At 47.9% G+C, this 20,966-nt stretch overlaps 1 protein-coding gene across 4 annotated transcripts in view; it reads right to left on the bottom strand.

Moving 5' to 3' along the window:
• EZR (ezrin) overlaps positions 1-9,428 on the bottom strand; it is a 45,241-nt gene extending 35,813 nt beyond the window's left edge. The window contains exons 1-2 of one of the 4 annotated variants that reach the window (XM_065931046.1): positions 9,299-9,428; positions 8,005-8,089 (exon numbers count right to left, since the gene is read on the bottom strand). In XM_065931046.1, the coding sequence (XP_065787118.1) occupies positions 8,005-8,016 (12 nt within the window). In that variant the 5' untranslated portion in view covers positions 8,017-8,089; positions 9,299-9,428. Of the gene's footprint in view, positions 1-8,004; positions 8,230-8,919; positions 9,135-9,298 lie in introns of those variants that run through there. The other 3 variants (XM_065931044.1, XM_065931045.1, XM_065931047.1) reach the window with 3 other exon arrangements.
• Positions 9,429-20,966: the final 11,538 nt, after the last annotated feature.

The raw sequence follows: 20,966 nt of genomic DNA, 5'->3' as shown, positions 1-20,966 counted from the left end.
ATCACCACAGCGCCAGCCATGCCCGCTCCTTGGTGCTGGAGCTCACAGGAAACGCCCAGCTCAGGCCTGCGATGCGCTGGATGCTGGCTAACGAAACAGGTTCTCTGTACTTGGACGAAATAGTTTTAAAAATTGGAACCAATGGGGTGGATCCGCCTCCATATACTATTAGCTTAGTCATGAAACAGATAGGAAGATACATCAAAGGCTCAGCAATAATTACTTTTATCCTAAAGCAGGGACTGGCAAATTTTTTTTCAGTAACGGGCCAGACAGTAAATACTTCAGGCTTTGCGGGGCCATTATTTGGCGGCTATTGTATATTACTGTTCTTACTGCTTGGAAAAACCCTTCAAGTTGTAAAAACCAATCCTAGCTGGTAGCCCACAGCCAGAGGAGGCCTTTCCCTACCCCATCCTGAAGTGAGAAGAATGGTTTACAATACCTGAAATGACAATTTTTTTATATAGACAGTTTTAAATTGATCATCTTTCAGGCAAAAATAGAAAAGAAAATTGGGCTGTGGGTAGTGACTTCAAATCTAACAGAACAGAGAGCAAAGTCTAATGCTGCTTATTATAGAGTTTCATCCTTTATCAGTAAAAGTCTGGTCAGGGTCAGAAATTTTTCATTTTGCTTACAATGTTTGTTTTCTCAAGTATATTAGGTTTAAAAGATAATTATTATAACACACTTTCTTCCATTTCCTTTGAAACAGCATGACTGTTTATCCATGGGTGTTTATACAGGCTTGCAGAATGGAATGTGAATCGTAAAACAAGGAAAACAGTAGCAACCACTGCTGCTGCCTGGAGTGCCCTTCTGCCTCTGGACACTGGTGAACTCCTATGCATCCCTCAACACCCACCTGAGGCATCTCCCTCCAGTTGGGAGACGTTTCTTGGCTCTCCAGGGCACATAATATTCTGTATCTCTATTACCACACTCACCACACTGCACTGCAATTGTTTACATATCGGACTCCCCTTCAAGGCAAAAACCTCTTATTTTTTAGAGTCCTGACACCTAGCACATAAGGGTTTATAATAGGGCTTCAATAAATGAGGAAGGAACCCATGTGATTTACAAGGGAATTCTGACAATGAGAAGACAGAGGATGAAAAAGAGATAAAAGTATTCCCTTTCACTAAATAACTCAAATGTTTCACAATGCTGTTTTCCTTGGAAGATCTATTGACAAACTTAACGTGGCTTATAGCAACCCAGGGACTAAAGCCCTTAAGTTTTAGCTACAGGTTACACTGGAAAGTTTGTAAAATATCTTTCAAGGAAGATGAGTACATAGGAAATTAAAGTTTACAACATTGGAAGAGAAACTTTGGATTTCACAGATACAAGCTTTGTCTCAGTTTGTTATTATTTTTTAATCCTTTTATTCTTTAACTTAAAATTTTTTTTTATTTATTTGGTTGCACTGGATCTTAGTTGTGGCTCATGGGCTTAGTTGCTCCATAGCATGTGGGATCTTAGTTCCCTGGCCCAACTCGTGACCCCGCACTGCAAAGCGATTTTCTACCACTGGGCCATCAGGGAAGTCCCCTGTCTCAGTTTATTTTACATAATTTTTCACTTAAAAAAAAAAAAAACTTTTTAACTTCCACTTTACAGATAAACAAAATAAAGAGGCTCACAGAAACTAAATGACTTGCCAAAGTACAGGTAAATAGTAAATTACAAAACTATTTTTATGGCTTTTTGCATTTTTATTTTATTTGGAAAAGTGATGTACATTAATTATATTGGGCTGGCCAAAAAGTTTGTTTGGGTTTCTCCACAAAATGTTAACAATATATATTAAGTATTTCATTTAAGTCAAAAGTCTCTAATTCATAGCACAATGCTTATTTTTCTTTCTTAAGAAAGAAAACTATTTACAGACGTCTGTAATAAGATCTTTATTCTTTATGTCAAAAGTCATAGATAGCATTTTAGAAGCAAAATAAGACAACTTTCTGGTCTCTTCAATAGATATTCCATATTTAATTAGTAGTGGCAGATGCACAGAAAGTGTTGAAATTAAAAACTAATTGGAAAAAAAAAAAACTAATTGGAGTAGTTGAATCCCAAGTGTAGTTAGTACTGAAGTTAAATAAAACAAGGGGTAATTCAAAATGTATTCACTAATTTTGAAAAAAAGACAATTCTACTACTTCAGATTAGAGTTGAAATGCCTAATTACTGTAAGAAAGAAAGAGGTATACTGAATTATCCCAAGAATCCCCAAAGTGTCAGATTCAAAGTTTAAGCTAAAAAAAGTAAAGAATTATGTTAATTCACTAGTCGTGATATTGCTTTCTTTTTCTAAAATGCAAGAACTAGTAAAATTGTTCAAAATGTGATTAGAAATCACAGTACTATTATTTAGGATGGTAATTAAAAGGAGAGGCCAGTGTGGAAGGATAGGAGAAAAAAGAGAAAAAAGGAATGAGATCTCTTTGTTCCCAGCCATTTAATAGGAAATGTTGGCCTCTTTTCCCCTTTAAAAACAAAGAGAGCCAAAATTTGAAAGCTTGCTGGTCACTGCCAAATTAAGCTCTGCAACTGAACTCCCTGCAGAGAGAACTTCCAATCAGAGATACGCTCTGCAGCCTCAGCCCCATCCAATGGTCTCCCTTCTCCCACCCTGGCCATGTTCCAAATGCCAATGTCGGTCCCAGCACTGGGGCTGGGCCTGTGTATCCACCCCCTGAGTGCCTCTGCCTGGACGGAGGCTCTGGCATCACACTGGCCATCGCTGCCACACACAACCACCAGTATCAACCCCACCAAGAGGACCGCATTGCATCGCTGGGGCCCAAGAGAAAGGAATATATAAAAACCGTCCTTTGCCTATGAAATCGTCGGTTCCCAGACTCTAGGAGTGCCTCGGAGCCGCCTGGGGAACTTATTTAAAGCACAGACGCCCAGTCCTCCCGTTCCCAGAGATGGGGATTCAGCAGAGGGACCAGGAATCTTCACGCGGCCAGATACTCGCGAACACCCTGTACTAAACGGACACTCGCTTTTAACGATGTGTGTCTACAGTGTGCATGTACACTCAGGAGACACCCCAGAAAGCTGCTGGACCACTTTTAGTTGATGTAGATTCAAAACTACTATCATTGGCGAAGTCTGGTATTTGCAATATATTCTGGCAGCGGGTCACAGTGAGAATCATGAAACAAAGTGAGTTCTTTCATCAGTCACAGTCACAAATTTATTAACGACACGTACCAACCAAACTCTCGGCCTCCCCTCCCACACTCGATCCTTTTCCAGGCTCCTTATCTCGGAGGATGGCGTGAATGGCACCGCCATCCACCAAGCTGCGCGAGCCGGCCGCCCTCTGGCCCAGCACAACCAGCCCATCACAGAGCCCCGTCAAGGTCACATCCCAAGGAGCTCCAAACTCATCCTGAGCTCCCCACCTGCACCCAGCCACGTCCAGGCGGCCGCCACCTCTCAGCACAGCGCCTCCCGCCTCCAACCCTAACTCTAAGTCTAACCCTAAACCTAATTCTAACACTAACCTGAAAATGCTCAGTCGTGTCCGACTCTTTGCAACTCCATGGGCTGCAGCCCACCAGGCTCCTCGGTTCATGGAATTTTCCAGGCAAGAGTACCGGAGTGGGTTGCCATTTCCTTCTCCAGGGGATCTTCCGGACCCAAGGATCAAACCCAGATCTCCCGCATTGCAGGCAGTTGCTGAGCCGCCTGTGCCACCAGGGAAGCTCTAACCCTAACCCTAAAGGCAGGTCTGATCAGGCTTCCTCTTCCAAGTCAAAACCCTTCAGCGCGTCCCTGGAGTGAAGCCCCCACGGGGCTGTTTCCACGCCTTCTCCCGGAAGCCTACACTCACCCACTCTCTCCCACCGCAGGGCCTGGGTGCAAGTGGTTTCCGCGGGCGGGTGTGCCCCCCCCTGGACACCCCTGTGCTCCACCTTCTCAGCGCGGGCAGTGCTGTTCCTGACCCCCAGACCAGCACTCCCCTGCAGGCGCGCCTTCGACACGCTCCAGTTACCCCACGACCACTGTCCGTCCCTCCCACCGGACTGGAAATCCACGGCAGCAGGGGCTGTTTCTGCGTCTGCTCACCAACATCAGTGCTGGACAAAGGGATGGATGAGCGCACAGACCTGGTCCCTGTGCCTTCCAGCGTGCATGACAGACGCCGCCCAGCCCAACACGTGGGAAAGTCTCAGCTGCCTAACTCTCCATCTGGGAGGGGTGGGGGGCGGTGGAGATTGAGAAAAGTGACTCCACCTGTCCTGGGGGGGGAATGAGGGAGGTAGAAAACGTTATCACTATATTCAGTAAACTCTGACCCTGTGAAAATTCTTAATGGAAGAGACTACAGAGTCTCAAGAGGCATGAGCATCTCAGAAATTATCTGACGATTCTAGCACAGGGCAGGATTCCCAACACACTTTCAGTTTTTCTACAGAAGGGAGTTGATCTACTTTTACATTAGAGACTTCCGCATCAACACTTCAGGGCTGAAGGGCTAAGGCATCACGGGTGCCAATGAAAGGCAGCTCGGGCTAAACTTCTGAGAAAACAGCTGAGAGCTTGGCCTTGACACAACAGCCTTTTCATCCCTGAGCGTGACTGCAGCGGCTTTCCTGCCGCCCCGCCGCCCTGTGGGTCCTGTCACAGCGAGGAAAGCGGGCGGGGGAGCGGGGAGGAAGCAGGGAGCGGAAGGAGCCCGCGGGTCACCTTCAGTCGACCGTGGGCACATGGGGCACACGGGGCTGCTTCCTGAGCCACGGCCCTGAGCACCCAGCCCAGGCCTCTCCCAGAAGGGAGACACCAACCAGGCCAGACAGGCCAGCTGGGCAGAGGGTGTGGTGCCTTCTGGACCTCAAACCATCCTCCTTGGCCGTCTACCCGTCACAGCACAGAGCAGCTCTGGGAAAAGCAAAACCAGATGATGGGCCACAGCCCTGCAGCGCCAGGGGGACTGAGCAAGACTCCTCGGTCCGCCTGCCCAGTTCCACACTGGCTGGCTTTTCTACTCAGCTGTGTCACACGTTACCTAAGTCTCTTTCCCTCCTGGATGGCTCCCAGCGAGTCTTCCAGCTTCCCCTTTCCAGTGTTTGCCTGAGTCTGGGCTCGGGTCCCAGACTGTAAGCTCCCTGAGGACGAGATCTGTGGCCACCATCTGTGTGACACTTTGTGCCTGGCACCCGGAGACGGGGCCAAGATGCTCTCTGAAAGCGGACATGCAGTCTTCTTAACAAGCAGTATCAAGAGAAAAAGCAGCAAATAGATATTTCCTTCATATAACTGTTTCACGAATAGAGTCATCCACTGACTATACAGACACAATCAAAAATATTCTGCCTGCCGAATCCAAGAGGTCAGAGGCGGCCCAGATCCTGACTCTACAGTCAACTTTATACAGTTTGCCCTCAATCCTGCTAAAAATCACCATGGGAAACCACCTACCCAAATTCCTGGTTTGGGCTTGAAGAGTAGGAATCAATAACCGTGTTCCAAGGACACACATGCAGAGCTTGCTCATGATGCTTCCGCTTTAACCCCCAGGGAGGGAGCAAAAAAAACAGTAACAAAAACTAGATACACTCTAACAGCCTTATCCTGCCCATCAGCCTGTAAGCCCTTAAGGACCTGCAGGTGGCCCTCATGGGATCCACGTGGATAGAGTTAACAGCCTTCATTTTACAAGGCAAAATCTCCAAGACCCTACTCCACCAGAAAGGTAGCAGGTAGAAATTTCCCATGGTAAACAGCTGCGGCCCACATTAAAGGACACCTCACAAAACCACCTGCAAATAACTGTGAATAATATAAAACAGTCTTTCAAAACCTTACTCTGGGTTACTTCCACCCTAACATACAAGAAAGTTACAAGTCAAGAATGGTCACTATCCTTCCTTAAAGAATTCAACAACTACTTGGTCAGAAGGACGCTGTAAGTTTCTGGTCCATCATAAAGGAACTTTAAAGCCAAATGAAATGAAAACATACCTGCCCTAAGTAAGAAAAAGAGGGCCTTAAAAAAGCAAGGCCATTCCGACATATGGCACAAGGATGGACCCTGAGGACGTCGTGCTAAGTGGAATGAGCCCGTCACAAAAGGACAAACGCTGTGCAATCTCCCGTGAGGCACCTGGGGAGTCAAAGGCAGAGAGATGGAGAGGAGAGGGGCGGCTGCCAGGGGCTGGAGGGAGTGGGGAAAAGGAAGCGAGTGTTTAATGTGCAGAGTTTCCGTTTGGGACGAGGAAAAACGTCCTGGAGGTGCATGGTGGTGACAACTGCCCGACAATGAGCACGTACTTAATGCCACTGAACTGTACGCTTAAAAATCACTGAGATGGAAAAAAAAAAAATCACTGAGATGGTCAAGTGTACATCATGTAAACTTGACTACCAAAAAACAAACCAAAAAAAACAAAAAACAAAAACACATCAGAAAAAGAACAAAAGCCAATTACAGATCTTTATGAGAAACAAAAGCAGTGACAGGAGATGGGTTATCTGAGTGATACTTTAAAAGCTGAACTCTCAACAGCTTTTCTTTAGTGAAAACCACACTGTAAGAAAGGTAAGCTGCTGATCACTGCTCTGAGTAACACAGAACAGGCTATGCCTGGAGTAAGGCACTATGTTTAGGTCTGTTTTAGACCACGGGAATTGTAAAGCCTAAACGTCAAGTGCCAACTACAAACTGGAAATGAAAAGAATTCAGTGTAGGGGAAAAAAAAATTGTCTGCATCGTGAATGAATCATCTTGATGATGTAACTGAGGCGAAAGCTCTACCGGCTTCTCAATCTGTTAGCCTATGAACATAGTAATTTATTTAACCTAACAGTAAAACAAAACTTATAAAGAACTCCTTTCAGAGAATCTAAAATGTGACGGTAGAAAACAAAAACACATAAGCACTGACTATAGAACCAACTTGTTTGAAAACTAGGTTTCTCATAAACTCCATAAGTATATGAAATTATGTATTTTATGTAGGTGGTATATTTTCATAAATTTCATAGGAATCTTTTATTGTAATTTTCAATAAGCCCAGATATTGTCGCCACTGGGATTCAAAACTCCAAAAATCTTCAATTATCTCCTCCCCAATTATCTGGTCACCAGTCCCCACCTGTGTTCAAGCTGGCAGAACAGATACTACTTGCTAAGAAATGCTGGTCACGAAGAAGCTGCCTTGTTCGCACAACTTAAATGAAAGCCGTATGAAGCCCAGGCTGGCCACCATCCACCCGAGAGACAGATTCAGGCGACACAAATCAGATTCGGGGGGAGTGGGGTAAGAGGTGCGGGCGCAGCAGCGCTCGGGGGTCAGCTGACGTTTCGGAGGTACGCCAGGAGCCTGCTTATCAAACTCCAGGGCGGTCTGCCTTCATCTGCAATTCAAGTTCATTACCAAAGCCCTCTCGGATAGGAATCCTGCTGCCACCAGCAAATTCCCGGGTTAACAGAGCACGGTTTTAGTAGGATGAACTGGAACGAGGCTGCCCCCAGAGATAGTGTCCCCCCCCACCCCCCCTTTAAAAGAGAGCGCCAGGGGAGGCGTTGGGGCGCGCCTGCTCCCAGACCCGGGAAGGCAGCGGGCGCGCGCCGTGGGAAGCCACCTGCCTCTCCTGCGACTCGGGCTCCTCTTCGGGGAAGAAACTTCCAGGTTGCCTTGGGGCAGGGATTTTCCACCGCCCGAAGCCGCCTAGAAGGCCTTCTGATTTTTCTCAAAGACCCTAAGCCCCAGGGCGCGGCGGCGGAGGGGGCTCGCAAACAAAAGGAAAAGCATCTCAATCTTGTTTTCTCCAAGAGTTCCACAAAGGGACGACGAGGAAGAAAGAGCGGAGACGATCCCCTGCTCCTGCCCTCTCGTCCGCCTAAGAAAGAACTCTATTCTACCAAAAGAAAAAAAAAAAAAACCCAAAAGCCCCTAAACCTCGCCCAGGTAACTCGGCTTGAAAACCGTGCTCGAAGCATCCCGTCCGGCCCACACATACCCGGGGACTTACCGGTTTCGGCATTTTCGGTTCCGGACGGGTTTCCTCGCCTCCCCTGGAAACACGCTCTCCAGCAGCTGAAACGCCCTTTCCCGACCTGCAGGCGGAGGAAGCCCTATGAGCGCGCCCAGCAGCCCTCCTGCCGCTCCCGCTCCCGCCGCCGCCGCCGCCGCCCAGAGACTCGGCGCCCGCCCCGCGCTGCCGCTTAAGAACCGGCCGGGCGGGCGCCGCGATGAGTCACCGCCCAACCTGCAATTACGGCGGGCCGGGCGGGCCCAGCGCCGAGGGGACGGCGTGGGGCGCGGCGGCGGGGGGCGGGGCGCCGAGAGGCGGGGGCGGGGCGGGGGCGGAGCCCGGGAGGCAGGGGGCGCGGCGCCGGGGCAAGAAGCGCAGGGGAGGGGTGTGGCCAGAGGCGTGGCCCAGCGGGGGCGGGGCGCGGAGCCCGGGCGGCGGGGCGCGCAAAGGAGAGGAGGGGCGGGGCAGGGCTGGGGGGCGCGCGGCCCCGGGCAGGGCAGCCGCTGGCTAGGGGCCTGGGCTGCCGGGAGAGGAGCCGGGTCGGAACCGGGGGGTGGGGGGCTGTCCGCCGGGGAAATCCTCGGGGCGCCCCGGAAGCCCGCGGGACCCCAGAAGACGGCAAGTTTCACTTTGTGAAGCAACCGTTTGCCCCAGGGCTGAAACCGCAACCGTCAACCCTTTGAGAAACACTTTGTAAAAACGGTCCCCGCCCGGGCGCGGGCGCGGGCGGCCGGGGGCCACGGGCCGGGGGCGCGCCCACGCAGTCCGGGCTCCGCCGGCGCTCCGGGAGGCCCAGAGGAGCCGGGCTGGGGCGCGTGAGGTCGCGCGGCGGCCACGCGGGCAGCCTCGGCTCCACCTGCCGCGTGTGTGGGCCGCGCCCGGAGGCCGCCGGTCCTGGGCTCCCGCGCCTACCGCCGCCTCGGCCGGACGCCCCGCGCCGCCACACCTGTCGTCCAGTTCCGGCCCCTCCGCCGAGCGCGCGGCGCGAACCCCGCTCCCGCCGACCCGGGCCGCGCCCCGCTCACCCGCGGCTCCTGCAGAGGACGGCTGCGCTCCCCGCGATCCGTGCGTCCGAGCAGTGCGCCCGCGGCCCGCGCTCCCGAGAGTCCCCGGTGGGGCGGGGCCCCGGGGCCGCGCCCCTGACTGCCCCGCCCGGCCCGCGAGGTGCGGCTCGCGGGGAAGATGGCCGCGGAGACCCGGGGAGGGGGCGCCCCCCGCCTGCCCCACCCTCGGAAAGACCGCCCCCCACCCTTCTCAGCCTTTCCCCTCGCCCTCGGAGAACTTTGCCGACCTTGACTCAGCTCCCGAGGGTGGAGGAGAGGTGCGAGATCGTCCCGCGGTGGACCGAGGGAGAGCAGGAACGTGTAGATAAGCCTTCAGGGGCCGGCAGGCTGCCACCGCGGAGGAGCGGGGTCTCTTGGGGTGCGGCCGTCCCCGTGGTCAGGTCATCTTGTCGTCCTTGCCCCCGGGGCCGAGACGGGATTTTTTTTTGAGAACCGGGGACCTGGGCCCACTGTATCTCCCCGCGCACGTGGCCGCTTGGATTCCACGGAGATGATGGGCACAAGCATTAGGAGGCGCTCCATCGCCCAACGCTCTTGGTTAAAGGACACACTTGTGGCCTCACTTGACTTGATTAGCTCAAACTTATGTGGGGGGCAGGAGGGGGAAGAAATCGCCATACAAAGTCTGGGAATTATTTTTTTAAATTTTTGTTTTTGGAAATGGTTCTCAAGAGGAATTAAACACACAGGGTCCTTGGTGGCCATTGGGATTTGTTACGCAGTGATTAAGAGAGCTAACGCGAGCACGGGTTCTCAAAGCCTGCTTCCCAGACTAGCAATAACAGCATCACCTGGGAGCTTGCAGAAATGGAAATTCACAGGTACTTCAGAACCTACAGAACCCGAAACCTACAGAATTAGAAACTCTCCGCCTGGGGCTCGAAGTCTGAATCTTAAAGCCCTCCAGGTGATTGTGATGTAGGCTAAGGGTTAAGCCAGAGATTTTCGTGAATTCCTTTCCTGGTCTAACTCCCTATTTGAGTTGAGTGACTTAGTTAACACTTTAACATCTGTGAAATGGCATAATTATGGCACCTGTTTCATACAGTTGTTATGAGGATTTAAGGAATCAAGGACTTTCCTAGTGGTTCAGACGGTAAAGAATCTGTCCACAATGCAAGAGACCCAGGTTCCATCCCTGGGTCAGGAAGATCCCCTGGAGAAGGGAATGGCAACCGGCTCCAGTAGCGTGGCCTGGAGAATTTCACAGACAAAGGAGCCTGGTGGGCTACAGTCCATGGGGTCACAAAGAGTTGGACACCACTGAATGAGGAGCACAACAAGGAGTGGATACATACAAGACGCCTAGAACAATTCCTGGCACCTAGTAAGAGTGCAAATCTGTCCTGGTACAGAGAGCAGCTAGTGACTCTGGGCAAACACTAAATGGTAAGAGTCACTTTCCCTGTGTGTAGGATAGAGATACTAATAGGACCCACTTCATAGGGTTGTAGGGATTGAATGAGGTAATGTGTGCAAAGTGTTTAGCACCATTCTGTCCTCTTAATGCCTATCCTGTCTTTGGGATGGACTGCTTTAGGGATACCCCTTGTCCCCTATGACCCCTTCCCCCACCCCTAGCTGCAGGTCCAGGGCATTTCAGACATCCAGGTGAGTAGGGAGGCCTTTTCTGAGATTTGGTCCTCTATTTGGGCAGGTCTGCTCCCTCTAAAAAAGGAACTTTTAAGAAGTGAAAATGTAAAAGGAACTGCATTTAGTAAGGTAGCTATGAAAGATATTTAACCTTCTAGTGATAAACCTTCAGGTTGGACATGTAATTCTCGCATGCTCTATCTCCACCTCTTATCACTGCCTGGAGCCTTGTTAGTCGTTTTTTGGTCCCCGACTGTATTGATAGGATATGCCTCTAATTTTTTTTTTTGTCTCACCCAGGTTAATACAGTATATTGTTTTAACTGGATGCTTGAAATAGCAGTAGCCCAATACCTTCTGGAGCATTTCTACACTTTACCCTTCAGGGGAATACTAAGAAATGAACTGACCTGTGGCGGTGTTGTAAAAATGAAAAAAGATCACAGGTTTTAGAAGCACACAGAGCTAAGTCAATCCTGGTTCCAACTCACAAGCTGGTCACTTTGGGCAGATCTCTTAACCTGACCGAGCTCCCACCTCTCCATCTGTAGGCCGGAGATAATGTTTATTTCATAGTGTTCTTGTCTCACTGTGAGCATTCAGCTAACTCAAAGGCAACTTCTAGGTATAATTTTATGGCATAAGTTAAAATAGTACTTTGTGAATCAACTATATTTCAATTTTTTTTTTTTAATCTATAATAAATGCTGGAGAGGGTGTGGAGAAAAAGGAACCCTCCTACACTGTTGGTGGGAATGTAAATTGGTACAGCCACTATGGAGAACAGTATGGAAGTTCCTTAAAAAAACTAAAAATAGAGCTACCATATGACCCAGCAATCCCACTCCTGGGTATATATCCTGAGGAAACTATCATTCAAAAAGATACATTCATTCCAATGTTCACTGCAGAACTATTCACAATAACCAAGACATGGATGCAACCTAAATGTCCAGTGACAAATGAATGGATAAAGAAAATGTGGCGTGTGTGTGTGTGTATTCTTTTTTATGACTGAATAATATTCCATATATGGAATATTAAAAAGAATGAGAAATGATGTCATTTGCAGCAATATGGATAGATCTAGAGATTATCATACTAAGTGAATTAAGCCAAAGATAAATATCATATGATATTGCTTATATGTGGACTCTAAAAGAAAAAAAAATTTCCAAAATATAGAGACATTCACAAACATAGAAAACAAACCTACGGTTACCAAAGACGATAGGGGGGTGAGGGGAGGGGTAAATCAGAAGGTTAGGGTTAACATATATGCACTGTTATATATGAAATAGATGACTAACAAGGACCCACTATATAGCCTATAAGGGAGAAGAAGCTGAAAACGAATTTGAAAAGTATATATATATACTTAACTGAATCACTGTGTTGTACCCCTGAAACTAACATGATATTGTAAAAAAAAAAATGTATAGAGACAAGGAATGATTGCAAAAAAGAATGGTCACTACAGAAATTGGAAAATTATATCAATAAACTGAATCAACTAATAAAAATGAAATAGCACATCATATTTTGCATATACTTATGTCTTACACTACTGAAAGCATTAAATCTTATAGTACATGTTACTTACTGTACAGGTTTTTTTCTCCCCACAAAAACACTTATACTGTATCTTATGTTTTAAGAGGACTTTCCAAGGGTAACTTAATTTCCTGTAAGTTAGAACCTAAGCCCCTCCCCAACCACGGCACCCCCACCTGGTCCCTGCAACTTACACACGAGACTCAACTCCGTGGAATCTATGCCAGTTGCTTTGGACTGTGATGCTGAATCAGGTGGCATTAGACTCACTAATGGATCCTCCTCCAGAAAACATGGGGCAGTAAGTCTCAGGTGAGCCTGGGGATCTTGTCTTTAGCAAGTCTCCAGGTGAGCCTGATATACTCAAAGACTGGAGAACCACTGACATAGGATGTGGCAGGAACTTGACAAATAGTATTTACCTTGCCTCACCCTTCACTGTTCTTTTGTGAAGTTATTCCCCTGGTTTATAAGTCATGGTTTTGTTCATATATGATAATCATGAGTTAGGGACTTTAGACATAGACAAGCAAGAGACCCGTCTGCATAGAACATCCACGTCTCCTAGTCACAGACGGCCCGTCAGGCCACCTCGGAGCCTGTCTCCATGCTGGTGCCAGGCTAATCTCAACCAAGAGCAAGCTCACAAACAGTGTGACAGTTTCTAGCCTCTGTTACTTCTAAAGAACAGTCACTAGGCAACAGGGAAATAGACTACCCGTGGTGAAACAAGGATGTGTGTTATCTGGCAGGACTCAGTAACCTTGGGTGAAAATTCGAGACAGTAGGTGAAAGAGCATAAGAATGAGTAAGTATGACCTGCAAGGTGGTCACCCTGCACTCTGCCTAGAGATCGTTTTTGGTAAAGAATCTGCCTGCAAGGCAAGAGGCCCAGGTTCAATCCCTGGGTCGGGAAGATCCCCTGGAGGAGGGTGTGGCAACCCATTCCAGTCTTCTTGCCTGAAGAATTCCATGGACAGAGGAGCCTGGCGGGCTACAGTCCATGGGGTCGCAAAGAGTTGGACGTGACTGAGCAACTAACACACACACAGGAGAGTCATCTAGGAGATTCTTGGTACCGTAATCTAGGAGGGATGGTACTCTTTATGTAATTTGAGTCTGCTAATAAGTCTGGCCATGGGGTGTTCTGTTTCTTTGGCTTGCTTAAAACCTTGCTTAAATAACCTTACTAGTCTTTATGTAAAAGAGTACTAATGACAGCACTTGTTTGACTAATAAAATCCCACATGCCATAGCTTCTTTTATTGTTATTTTTCTTATATCTGATCAATTTAGGAGTTTTTTTCTTTTTTGGAAAAAATAAAGTTTCCAGTTTACAGCCATGTTGTAGGATGAGGCAGTGGACAGGAGGACCTTGAACATCATCTACTCAGATATCCACCTTTAACAGAGGAAAGAGCCCCACAGAGGTTAAACTGCCTACACTCCTACACCCAAACTTCTCTTGTCAAGACAGCCTGGGGACGGCATCTTGCCAATTCAGTGGGCCAGACTGTCTGATCTTACGCCTCTCTACGCAGACTTGGATACGTGAATCACGCCCAGGGAATATTCTCCTCTTGGGGTTCCTGTTTGCTCCTTGCTCCCCCTCTCCTGCTTCCTCCCCCGAGACTGGCTCTCCTCTCCCCACTCTCTCACTGCAGGCAGAGCTCTGAGCTCAAGTGACTCATAAAGTTCATTCCTTGCCCATTATCTATGGACCCTCTCTTCCCAGGTCATCTCAGCTGCTCCAAGGCTTAAATGCATCTCTAGCCCCAACCTCTCCCCCAAGCAACAATTGTGTACTTGCTGTTTCCAGTAATCTGGATTTTTTGAAGACTACCCTCCTTCCAACCTTCCCGTTGGCCCTGAAGCTAGAGGTCAGGTTGAATTCCTCTCTTTGCCTTGACTCCACTCCATCCTTTGTGCTTCTGACCCCGCCAACCCCATTTAAGAAGGTATCAGGTTGAGTCTCTCTCCTGCAGCGGATTTCATAGTAAAATGCAGACCCCTTCCTTGCCCTCTTGCTTGTCTTCCTTGTCCCTGGGTGGTCTGGCCCCTTCCTGCTTCTCCATTTCTGTGTCCATTCCTCCCCATCCTTGCTTTCCCCCAGCTGCCCACCGCAGGGTTCTCGTCCTTGAGGTTCCCTCTGCTTGGAATGCGCTTCCCCCATCTCTGCCAGCCTGGCCTTTACTAGTGTCCCAGTGTTCTGCCCACACACCCCTTCCTCTGACAGCACTGCCAGCTCCCCATGTGGAGTGCTGCCCCTGGGAGCACTCCCTATCTGATCTATTGTGTTGAGAGCACTTGGCATTCTCTGCTGTAGACTCGCTTGTTTGTGTCTTTTTTTTTTTTTTTCTGTCTCCAGCACAAAAATTGAAGCTCCTGGCTGTCTTGTTCATTGCTATACCCTCAGCAGCTAAGACTAGCACCTAATAGTTGTTCAATAAATAAATGAAAGAATGAACACTGCTAGTTAGTACCAAAGCCAGGTTACATTACTCAGACTAGTTTTCCTTCCGACATACCACACTGTCTGCTGGATTGTCAACCATGGAAATGGCTTACTAACCTAGATGTCAATTGTCCAAAACACCACTGAAATCCAGAATACAGGAGGAAAAAAACACATTAAAAAAAAAAAAAAAAAGAATCCATCTATTTATAAACTCTCAAGTGTTCTCTTAAAGTTTCAGTTCAGTTCAGTCGTTCAGTTGTGTCCGACTCTTTGCAACCCCGTGAACTGCAGCATTCCAGGCTTCCCTGTCCATCACCAACTCCTGGAGCTTACTCAAACTCATGTCCATCGAGTTGGTGATGCCATCCAACCATCTCATCCTCTGTCGTCCCCTTCTCCTCCTGCCTTCAGTCTTTCCCATCATCGGGCTTTTCCAATGAGTCAATTCTTCACATCAGGTAGCCAAAGTATTGGAGCTTCAGCTTCAGCATCAGTCTTTCCAATGAATATTCAGGATTGACTTCCTTTAGGATGGACTGGTTTGATCTCCTTGCAGTCCAAGGGATGCTCAAGAGTCTTTTCCAATACCACAGTTCAAAAGCATCGATTCTTTGGTGCTTAGCCTTCTTTATGGTCCAACTCTCACATTCATACATGACTACTGGAAAAAGTATAGCTTTGATAGACAGACCTTTGTCAGCAAAGAAGTGATGTCTCTGCTTTTAAATATGCTGTCTAGGTTTGTCATAGCTTTTCTTCCAAGGAGCAAGCATCTTTGAATTTCATGGGTGCAGTCACTGCCTGCGCTGATTTTGAAGCCCAAGAATATAAAATTTGCCCCTCTTTCCACTTTTTCCTCATCTATTTGCCATGAAGTAATGGGACCACATACTATGACCTTAGTTTTTTGAATTGAGTTTTAAGCCAGCTTTTCCCTCTCCTCTTTCACCCTCTTCGCTTTCTGCCATTAGAGTGGGGTCATCTGTGTTCTCCGTAATGATTCTTATATCTCACTGAGCATTAAAGGTCTGAATCCTAGAGATCTGACATGTACCCTGGAGAATTGGAACTTAAAAAAAATAATAAAGCTGTTTGCTAACAGGGCAAATAAATGCTGTAGCAGGTGATAGATGTTACCTGACCCGGCTGACCTTACTGAATGGCAGAGGAACTCACTCCAGAATGAACTCAGCTGTATCACATCTTGAGCAATGCTTTAGGCTGAAACATGGACCACATTCTTCATTTGACAAATATTTACCAAGCTTCTACCCTTTGTCAGATGATTAGCTATAGGGGGAGCAAACCAGATGAAACAAGCCCCCAGAGCTTACACGTAATTAAACTTAGCCTTCGGCTGTTTGGAGTTTACCAGATTCTCCGTGAATTTCTATGAACTTGGCAGCATCCCTTGGACAATGTGCAATTCCAAGCCACTTCCTCAGACTGGGTCCTCAAGAGACATCGTCCCCTCCCCCCGCCCCGCCCCCAACAATTTGATTCCAGAATGCCTGGATGGCGGGGTGGCAGAGCCCAAAGACAGCTGTACCATCTGAGCTGATGCCAACTCCACCGTTAGCCAGGCCTGTGGGCACGTCACTTCGGAGCACACCCAGACACAAGGCTGGCATGGCAGGCGGCTGGGCTGGAGGAAGGCGGTCCCTGCAGAGGCTCGGTGGGCCGGCTGCCCCTGGGCTTCTGCTGATGACTGTTCCCACCCTGGAGTATGGGCCCTGTCCCGCCACACGTCTAACTTTAAGGAAAGCTTGAAATCCTGATTTTCATATGAAATTTCCCAATTTTTAAATATTGGCTTTTTTTTTTTTCAAAACACGATGCAAGCCAGACAAAACCAACCTACAGGCTGGGCGCGCACCTTCTGCCACTCTACTTTATCGTCTTTTTTGGCTTTATCGTCTGTGTTCACAGGAGTGCAACGTGGGCAGAGACACCCCATTCAACTCCCTGGCGCTGTCCCTGTGGGCGTGCTCCTGCACTTCGGCCACGCTGCTGGCTTGGGCTGCTCTGTGTGTGTGTGTGTGTGTGTGTGTGTGTGTGTGTGTGTGTGTGTGTGTGTGTGTGTGTGTGTGTGTATGGTGTGTGTGTGTGTGTGTGTGTGTGTGTGTGGATGTGGCCTGGGCTGCTCTGTGTGTGTGTGTGTGTGTGTGTGTGTGTGTGTGTGTGTGTGTGTGGATGTGGCCGAAAACACACAGACTGGCCCCAGGCCCTGCCACACAACCTTCCCATCTGCACAGACACAAAGTGCCTTCACAGGGGTCACGCTTTCCGTGTTGGGAACTGTCACAGCTGGGAGCGCAAGGTCATACACCTAAGGGCTGTAGGAAGAAGAGGTCCCTGGGTTTTGGTGGACACACCTTGAACGAGGGTCGTCCTCCCTGCGGGCCCCCGTGTGCACTGATCTGTGTGGTCCTGGGCTTGACCCCCCAGCGCCGCCCTCCCTTCCACCCTCCTGCATACTAACTCAGCAAGAACCGGGGGCTTCCAGCATCTGAGCTTTCCTTGCTGGACAAGTGTGTTTTGCATCTAGACTAGAGATGCCCCCACAGCCTCGGGACCGCGGACCCCACTGGCTGCTCATTGCCCTGGCTGTGAAACGTGCTGGGAGAGACGACCTGGTGAACAGCATCCTGTGGTTTGGTTTAGAATGTTCGCGGGCTCCCAGAACTCTCGACCACATTTCCCAATAGGGGCTCTATCAGCAAGCAAGCTCTGGGGGGTTTTCTCGGTGGTTTCAGAACTGGGATATGCCGAGAAGCGATTTTATTCAGCGTCTTCAAATTGCAGTCCAGGCCTCTAATCTCTCTGCCCCAGGCTGTTCCATGCAAGTTGAAAAGAATGGTCATCCCTCAAGTGCCATTTCAGTGCCATAAATTTCCTGCTGACATTTTCTTTATGTCTCCTGAAACAAATGAATGTGTCCTTTTATTAAAGATTTCAAGGTGCTCTCAGCCAGCAAGGCTTTTTATCTGATGTTTTTCATCCCCACAGTATCTGAGGGAGAGTCTGGGCTCCAGAATGCCTCCCACACCCTTCCCCCCCATTTCCCCAAGGCCCTTGGAAACTCATCCTTCCTCTCCTGTAGCTGTTGTTCAGTCGCTCAGTTGTGGCCGACTGTTTGCGACCCCATGGACTGCAGCATGCCAGGCCTCCCTGTCCATCACCAACTCCCAGAGCTTGCTCAAACTCATGTCCATTGAGTCGGTGATGTCATCCAACCATCTCGTCCTCTGTCATCCCCTTCTCCTCCTGCCTTCAATCTTTCCCAGCATCAGGGTCTTTTCCAATGAGTCGGGTCTTTTCCAATGAGTCAGCTCTTCCCATCAGGTGGGTTTAGTCTTGGAGCTTCGGCATCAGTCCTTCCAGTGAATATTCAGGGTGGATTTCCTTTAGGATGGACTGGTTTGATGTTCTTATAGTCCAAAGGACTCTCAAGAGTCTTCTTCATCACTGCAGTTCAAAAGCGTCAATTCTTTGGTGTTCAGCTTTCTTTATGGTCCAGCTCTCACATCCATACATGACTACTGGAAAAACCATAGCTTTGACTAGATGGACCTTTGTTGACAAAGTGATGTCTCTGCTTTTTAATATGCTGTCTAGGTTTGTCATAGCTTTTCTTCCAAGGAGCAAGTGTCTTTTAATTTCGTGGTTGTAGCCACCACTTGCTGGGTGATTTTGGAGCCCAAGAAAATAAAATTTATCACTGTTTCCATTTTTCCCCCATCTATTTGCCATGAAGTGATGGGACTGAATGTTACGATCTTAGTTTTTTGAATGTTGAGTTTTAAGCCAGCTTTTTCACTCTCCTCTTTTACCCTCATCAAGAGGCTCTTTAGTTTCTCTTGGCTTTCTGCCATTAGAGTGTTACCATCTGCATATCTGAGGTTGTCGATATTTCTCCTGTGAATCTTGTTTCCAGCTTGTGATTCATCCAGCCCAGCATTTTGCATGATATACTCTGTATAAAAGTTAAATAAGCAGGGTGACAATATACTACCTTGTCGTACTCCGTTCCCAATTTTGAACCAGTCAATTGTTCTGTGTAAGATTCTAACTGTTTTCTTGACCTGCATACAGGTTTCTCAGGAGACAGGCAAGATGCTCTGGTATTCTCATCTCTTTAAGAATTTCCCACAGTTTCTTGTGGCTTCTCTCATTTTCTCTATCAGGAACACCTGTCTTCAGCAACTCTCTCTTTCCCCTCCTTTAAAACACTATTCAGGATGCAAGCTCCCCTAAATAACGAATTGGACTCCATTCTCCCTAAATACTGTCTCAGTTCTCAAAACATGTGAGCTGAGAGTTACTTGGTCCACGTATTTGTTATGACAAGTTACATCAAAGAGAATTTTTCATTAGTAAAAGCATTTTAATTTAAGGCAGGAACTTGATGATGGGGCCCTGAAGACATTTGCTTCATTCCCTGTAGCTACCTCAGCGTCTGACACATAACAGAACTCAATCAACATGTTTCTCTCATTAGTGTGGTGGAATGGATCAGGATATTTTCCTTGGAGACTTCTAGCACTAAAGTTCTTAGCAAACAGTAGCAACCGAGATGTTGCAATGGGTGACTCACTGAAGGTTTATCCCAGAGACCTTTCACAGAACAGTCTACGCACAGAAATAGAATCTGGTTCTTTATGTTGTAATTACTCTTTTTCTTTCCCATTTCATCATCCCAATGTGCTTAATGTGTACCTCTTTGTTTATATGTGTTTTCTGCAAAATGTGTATTGTTCTGTGTACACATACTTTTAATTTGTATAAATGATATAAAGTTGTGTCTCTCCTTCTGAGTCACTTCTTCCCCACTCAGCCCTGCTTTTATCATCCACCCATATTGCTGTGGGTTCATCTAAACCCTGCTCCTTGTACCTGCATAATCCTTTGTGTGTGTATCCACCATGTGTCACCTGTCCCGCCCGCCCCCCAGGTTGAACGGTCAAGTTACCTCCACTGATGCCATGAATACTGCATACAGATCCTGTGGACCTGAAGATTTCACTGGGAAATATAACCGCAAGGACTTGTTGGGTCCCAGGAATGTGGTCTTACAGCTTATCATCCAGGGGGCACTTTAATAGCCACACCAGGAGAAGAAGCATAAACCATGACTCGCTCAAGTGAATGGAGATGTGTGCTCACGCTAGTCAAATGGACCCCCAGAATGGCTCCTGCACCTGCATTCACCCAACAGGGGGTGGGGGTCCACGTGCCCCCATCTCACTATCCTTATTGGTATCATGACAATAACTACAACACGTCTCAGTACTGTTTTAATCTGCATTCCTCCAATCACTAACGTGTCTGACGCGTCTATGTGTCTGCTGACCTTTCAGATTTCCTTTGTCGGAAATTATTGCTATCCTTGGCCTATTTTTGCTGTGGTTTTCTTGTTGTTTGCCAGTGTCCTCTATTTTCTGGTGGCTAATGCCCTGTCATATTTGCTAATGCAAATATGTTCTCCAACAGCTAAATTAATTTTGTCTGTGGTGTTCTTGATCATCAAACTCATCCATTTTCTTGTCTTTATAACATTTTCTGTTCGGAACATTCAGTTAGGGAAGCACTTTCTTTCCCCAGTTTCAGAAGAATGTTCTCCCTCATCTTCTTCCCTTACCTTTTCAGTTTTCCCTTCCTATCGGTCTTTACCCCACCTGGAAGTGTAGTCCACTCTTTCATGGAATCAATAGGGATGCAGTTTTCTCTTTCTGCATACAGGGAGGCAGTTTTCCCAGCTCGTTCGCTTCACGAGCCCTCCTTTTCCCTTGATTTGTAGTGACAGCTTTATTGTGTGTGAAGCTCCCCTGCGTCCCTGGGTCTGTCTACAAGTTCCCTCTTCTACTTCATCGATCTGTGCGTGTTTGCAAGCCTACCACGTGATGGGTTCGTAGTAAAGGTATCTTAATAGCCAACAGAGCACATTCCCCCTCATTATTCCTCTTTTTTCAACACAGATCTCCATGAGATCCCATTATAAACAGATGAAATCTCATGAAGGTCTCCGCTGGGATACATCCAGAATCGGCAAAGCTGTTCCACTTAGATGTTGTCTCTTAATATGATGGTCCTTGTTTGGTCATTAAATGTGAAGGGTTTACACATTTTAAGTTTTCATTATAGAATTCAGAGTGGTATTTCGTTTCTACTCAGTTATCATCTTTGTGTACGTTTTGAGCACAGACCTCTAAAAAAGTAGACGGCAGCAGTGTCATCTGAGAGGGGCCCCTTTGCCGCTAAGGGACCAAGACAGTGTCCGGCAGGCGAGT

This window comes from Muntiacus reevesi, chromosome 3 (genome assembly GCF_963930625.1).
Source record: "Muntiacus reevesi chromosome 3, mMunRee1.1, whole genome shotgun sequence".
Classification (NCBI taxonomy): domain Eukaryota; kingdom Metazoa; phylum Chordata; class Mammalia; order Artiodactyla; family Cervidae; genus Muntiacus; species Muntiacus reevesi.
Note: the sequence above shows the minus strand (reverse complement) of the source record. Positions and strands in the feature narration are given on the sequence as shown.